The sequence below is a fragment of the Electrona antarctica genome (genome assembly GCF_951216825.1).
Source record: "Electrona antarctica genome assembly, chromosome: 22".
NCBI classification, from domain to species: Eukaryota; Metazoa; Chordata; class Actinopteri; order Myctophiformes; family Myctophidae; genus Electrona; species Electrona antarctica.
This window is the reverse complement of record NC_136805.1, coordinates 10852525-10859251: the sequence shown is the minus strand read 5'-3', so window position 1 is coordinate 10859251 and position 6727 is coordinate 10852525. Positions and strand designations below refer to the sequence as shown.

The following is a 6727-nucleotide window of genomic DNA, read 5'->3' as shown; positions in this document are numbered from 1 at the left end:
TCACCATGTGTTGTTCTATTGTTCTATGTCTATGTACCTGATGTATCACCATGTGTTACTATGTCTATGTACCTGATGTATCACCATGTGTTACTATGTCTATGTACCTGATGTATCACCATGTGTTACTATGTCTATGTACCTGATGTATCACCATGTGTTGGTAGGATTCATGATAACTATGTCTATGTACCTGATGTAGGATTCATGATAACTATGTCTATGATGTACCTGATGTATCACCATGTGTTGTTCTATTGTTCTATGTCTATGATGTACCTGATGTATCACCATGTGTTGTTCTATTGTTCTATGTCTATGTACCTGATGTATCACCATGTGTTACTATGTCTATGTACCTGATGTATCACCATGTGTTACTATGTCTATGTACCTGATGTATCACCATGTGTTGGTAGGATTCAAGATAACTATGTCTATGTACCTGATGTATCACCATGTGTTGGTAGGATTCAAGATAACTATGTCTATGTACCTGATGTATCACCATGTGTTGGTAGGATTCATGATAACTATGTCTATGTACCTGATGTATCACCATGTGTTTGTAGGATTCATGATTGCGAACGCAGTGAGCATTTACTATGAGACCCAGCAGATGCGTGTGTCACGCTGTAACACCACCCGCCCGCCACCAGAGGGCGCACACACACACACACACACACACACACACACACACACACACACACACACACACACACACACACACACACACACACACACACACACACACACACACACACACACACACACACACACACACACACACACACACACACACACACACACACACACACACACACACACACACACACACACACACACACACACACACACAACTTATTAAAAAAAAAACCTAAAAAGAAAAAACTTAAAAAGAAAAAACTTAAAAAGAAAACTTAACTTAAAAAAACTTAACTTAAAAAAACTTAACTTAAAAAAAAAACTTAAAAAGAAAAAACTGACAAAAAAACTTAACTTAAACAAACTTAACTTAAAAAAAACTTAAAAAGAAAAAACTTAAAAAAAAAACTTAACTTAAAAAAACTTAACTTAAAAAAGAATCTTAAAAACAAAACAAAAATAAAAGAACTAAAAAAAAAACCTTAAAGTACGTAATTCATTCTAATTGTTGTTATTGCAATTTACGAGCTGCGTTCGCTTCCCGCGTTCGCGCGTCTTACTTGTAACTATGTCTATGTACCTGATGTATCACCATGTGTTTGTTTGTTCTTACTGTAAATCGCTCTGGATTAAGAATGTCTGATAAATGCCTACATTGTAACGATCTTTCCTTAACCCATTAAGACCCGAGACCAGATCCTTCTAAAGGTAGAAAACACAGAGAGAGAACAGGAGAGGAGAGGAGAGGAGAGGAGAGGAGAGAACAGGAGAGGAGAGGAGAGGAGAGGAGGTCTGTGAACGATCTGCACTTAAAGAAAATAGGTGCGTGAGAGACTCGAGGCCATTAAGACCTACTTAACCCCCCCCCCCCGCGACACACACACACACACACACACACACACACACACACACACACACACACACACACACACACACACACACACACACACACACACACACACACACACACACACACACACACACACACACACACACACACACACACACACACACACACACACACACAATCGTCCACACAGCAGCAGAAAGATGACATCACTCACTCATCTTTATTATTATGATGATGATGAACTCATCCATAATGGACGAGAGAGAGGAGGAGACCCCCAGTTTGACATGCATTAGTCTCCGGACGGACCCCCATTTAATGGCATTTATATCTCTGGGACCCCAATTTATATTGTAAAATCAATGTTAATTTAACTCTGACAGTGTACAAATGGAACCAAATGGACCGGTGAGGGTCCATTTAGTTCCATGTGTTACACTCTCAGAGTTACAGACCCATAAGGGTCCATTTGGTTCCATGTGTTACACTCTCAGAGTTACAGACCCATAAGGGTCCATTTGGTTCCATTTGTTACACTCTCAGAGTTACAGACCCATAAGGGTCCATGTGTTACAATCTGTGCATATATGTACCTTTTTATTTATTTTTATTTTTGTATTTACTGTTATATTGTATTGTTTGTGATATGGATCCTCCTGGGTCTGAAATAAAGATTGATTGATATCTGACGTTCACAGAGAACTCTCTGCAGTCTATCTGACGTTCACAGAGAACTCTCTACAGTCTATCTGACGTTCACAGAGAACTCTCTACAGTCTATCTGACGTTCACAAATAACTCTCTACAGTCTGACGTTCACAGAGAACTCTCTACAGTCTATCTGACGTTCACAGAGAACTCTCTACAGTCTATCTGACGTTCACAGAGAACTCTCTACAGTCTATCTGACGTTCACAGAGAACTCTCTACAGTCTATCTGACGTTCACAGAGAACTCTCTACAGTCTATCTGACGTTCACAGAGAACTCTCTACAGTCTGACGTTCACAGAGAACTCTCTACAGTCTATCTGACGTTCACAGAGAACTCTCTACAGTCTATCTGACGTTCACAGAGAACTCTCTACAGTCTATCTGATGTTCACAGAGAACTCTCTACAGTCTATCTGACGTTCACAGAGAACTCTACAGTCTATCTGACGTTCACAGAGAACTCTCTACAGTCTATCTGACGTTCACAGAGAACTCTCTACAGTCTATCTGACGTTCACAGAGAACTCTCTACAGTCTGACGTTCACAGAGAACTCTCTACAGTCTATCTGACGTTCACAGAGAACTCTCTACAGTCTATCTGACGTTCACAGAGAACTCTCTACAGTCTGACGTTCACAGAGAACTCTCTACAGTCTGACGTTCACAGAGAACTCTCTACAGTCTATCTGACGTTCACAGAGAACTCTCTGAAGTCTATCTGACGTTCACAGAGAACTCTCTACAGTCTATCTGACGTTCACAGAGAACTCTCTGCAGTCTGACGTTCACAGAGAACTCTCTACAGTCTATCTGACGTTCACAGAGAACTCTCTGCAGTCTGACGTTCACAGAGAACTCTCTACAGTCTATCTGATGTTCACAGAGAACTCTCTGCAGTCTGACGTTCACAGAGAACTCTCTACAGTCTATCTGATGTTCACAGAGAACTCTCTACAGTCTATCTGACGTTCACACACTTTTACAGATGAACTTCCAAAACCTTTTCCAGAACATTTAACCCTATAATGTCCAGACCTGTATAACAATCAATCAATCAATCAATCAATCAATGAGTCTCTTACTACTGTGTGCCCAAAGACATGCAGGCAGTGTAGTACAGGGTTCCTACACATATTTACCAATGAATTTCAAAAACATTTCCAAAATACTTAACCCATTTTGGGCAGGAACCCATGTTGGTGTTTTAAGCATTATGTTATACTTTAGCTATTTTCGAAAAGTCGTGAAAATGAGGCACAAATCTTTGAATATTATATATTCTTTCAGAGCCAAGGTTTTTTTTTTTTCGACGTCAGGCCTAATTGGGTTAACCCTATAATTTCCAGACCTGTATAACCATCAATCAATCAATCAATCAATCAGTATCTTACTCCAGTGTGCAACAATGCCCAAAGACAGGCAGTGTAGCACAGGGTTCCTACTTCCTACACATATTTACCAATGAATTTCAAAAACATTTCCAAAATACAAAATACTCCATCCCCATATGTGACCAGATTTCCAGCTTTTCACCAGAGGAGAAAAAGTTTTTTTAAATGAGTTAATAGCACAGGCAGACTCTCCACATACTAGAGCATTTCTGAATTAAGTGTCAGAGATGAAATGTACATGTAAATATGAAATAAACATGTAGCTAGGTGTAATGTTAGAGTCCACAGAAGACATGTAAATATGAAATAAATGCTTAAACATGTAGCTAGGTGTAATGTTAGAGTCCACAGAAGACATGTAAATATGAAATAAATGCTTAAACATGTAGCTAGGTGTAATGTTAGAGACCACAGAAGACATGTAAATATGAAATAAATGCTTAAACATGTATAGCTAGGTGTAATGTTAGAGTCCACAGAAGACATGTAAATATGAAATAAATGCTTAAACATGTAGCTAGGTGTAATGTTAGAGTCCACAGAAGACATGTAAATATGAAATAAATGCTTAAACATGTAGCTAGGTGTAATGTTAGAGTCCACAGAAGACATGTGAATATGAAATAAATGCTTAAACATGTAGCTAGGTGTAATGTTAGAGTCCACAGAAGACATGTAAATATGAAATAAATGCTTAAACATGTAGCTAGGTGTAATGTTAGAGTCCACAGAAGACATGTAAATATGAAATAAATGCTTAAACATGTAGCTAGGTGTAATGTTAGAGTCCACAGAAGACATGTAAATATGAAATAAATGCTTAAACGTGTAGCTAGGTGTAATGTTAGAGTCCACAGAAGACATGTAAATATGAAATAAATGCTTAAACGTGTAGCTAGGTGTAATGTTAGAGTCCACAGAAGACATGTAAATATGAAATAAATGCTTAAACATGTAGCTAGGTGTAATGTTAGAGTCCACAGAAGACATGTAAATATGAAATAAATGCTTAAACATGTAGCTATAGGTGTAATGTTAGAGACCACAGAAGACATGTAAATATGAAATAAATGCTTAAACATGTAGCTAGGTGTAATGTTAGAGACCACAGAAGTGAACCTTTCAAGCCTGTTTTCTCAACTCGCTGTTTCTCTGCAAGACATTACTCTATAAGCCATATCTCCAAAACTGGTGGGTCAAACTGAACAACCAATATGTCCATTTGAAGCTATGATTCCCTGCTTTCACATGAGGAAAAGGAAATACAAACAAATCCAATGGCCCTCAGTCAATCCCTCAGTCAGTCCCTCAGTCAAATGTAGTCCCATATAACAATCATTCAGCTCAATAAATGAGTCTCTTACTCCTCAGTGTAACACAATGCCCAAAGACAGACAGTCTAGCAACAACAAAGCATAGACTATAGAACGCTCTCATTCTCGTGCCATATCTTTGCTACACCACCTATCTATCGTAGGGCAAAGGATCAGTCACGCTGCAGCACGCTGTGAGCTTGTAGATCTGTTCTTTTTGTCACATACCGGTACACATATTTAGGCTGCAATCACGCCACCCTTTTTGGTGAATAACGACTTATGTTACATATTTCGTGCAATGTTAATATTATGTTATACATATGACAACCAGTCTGACGTCAACAGCCAAAAGCAATGCATAGCCAACTATTTTATCCAGGACCCCTTGATAAATTCCAAACGTTTTTTTTCTTCTAATTTCAAAACATTTCCAGGGATTTCATGAGCGTGCATGGAACTATAAACCCACTCTACAATGTTGTTAAACAGGTTACATTTAGGATGTCATCAAACGGTGGTCCGTGGCTCAAATGGGTCTGAGAGGCTAAATGTCATCAAACGGTGGTCCGTGGCTCAAATGGGTCTGAGAGGCTAAATGTCATCAAACGGTGGTCCGTGGCTCAAATGGGTCTGAGAGGCTAAATGTCATCAAACGGTGGTCCGTGGCTCAAATGGGTCTGAGAGGCTAAATGTCATCAGATGGTGGTCCGTGGCTCAAATGGGTCTGAGAGGCTAAATGTCATCAAACGGTGGTCCGTGGCTCAAATGGGTCTGAGAGGCTAAATGTCATCAAACGGTGGTCCGTGGCTCAAATGGGTCTGAGAGGCTAAATGTCATCAAACGGTGGTCCGTGGCTCAAATGATAAATGAACAGGTTAGTTAGGAGGTGATAAATGAACAGGTTAGTTAGGAGGTGATAAATGAACAGGTTAGTTAGGAGGTGATAAATGAACAGGTTAGTTAGGAGGTGATAAATGAACAGGTTAGTTAGGAGGTGATAAATGAACAGGTTAGTTAGGAGGTGATAAGTCAAACGGTTCTTCTTACCGTCTGTCTCCGTCGGTAGGTGAAGTTCTTCCACAGCAGCAGGCGGAGCTGAGTGGAGACCGTCGACATGGTCTGTCAGGACCAGGACCCAACGTGTGTCCGTCCGTCCGTACGTCCACTGTCCGTCCGTCGGTCCGCACGCAGGGCTGCTCCTCAACTGAAATATAAGACGGCCGGTCAGGTCGGACTGAAGGAGCAACGCTCTCTGTCTCCCTCTCTCCCTCTCCGTCTGACTCTCTGTCTCCCTCTCTCCCTCTCCGTCTGACTCTCTACCTCCCTCTCTCTCTCTGAGGTTCAACCAACCCTCCCGTCAGGTCACGGAGACTGAAGAATCTCTCTCCCTCTCTCCCTCTGTCTGACTCTCTCTCTACCTCTCTCTCTCCCTCCCTCTGTCTGACTCTCGCTCTACCTCTCTCTCTCTCTTTCTCAGACTGAGGTTCAGCCCAACCCTCCAGCGCAGCAGCACAGCTCAAAGGTAGTGTATAGAGGTCAAGGGTCACGCCTGCTGTGGTGGTGAGCTCACTGTTTCTGCTATCTGGAACTCACTGACTATCTCTCTCTCTCTCTCTCTCTCTCTCTCTCTCCTGTGACCGAGAGACTATAACTCTGCCTCTCTCTCTCCTGTGACCGAGAGACTATAACTCTGCCTCTCTCTCTCCTGTGACCGAGAGACTATCACTCTGCCTCTCTCTCTCTCTCCTGCTGACTGCTGAGGTGTTTCCTAAACTAAAACCAACTGGAACCAGCCAGCAGCTTTCTGTTCCT

The 6727-nt window shown here is 41.1% G+C and overlaps 1 protein-coding gene across 1 annotated transcript in view; it reads left to right on the top strand.

Annotated features, from left to right (window-relative positions):
• The window catches only part of LOC306914974 (phospholipid-transporting ATPase ABCA1-like), a gene marked incomplete at both ends in the record, with an annotated part of 74380 nt that extends 67901 nt beyond the window's left edge, over positions 1-6479 (top strand). The window contains one exon of the mRNA XM_079492216.1: positions 6393-6479. Coding sequence (XP_079348342.1) covers positions 6393-6479 — 87 coding nt within the window. The remainder of the gene's footprint in view (positions 1-6392) is intronic.
• Between the last annotated feature and the right edge of the window lie 248 nt (positions 6480-6727).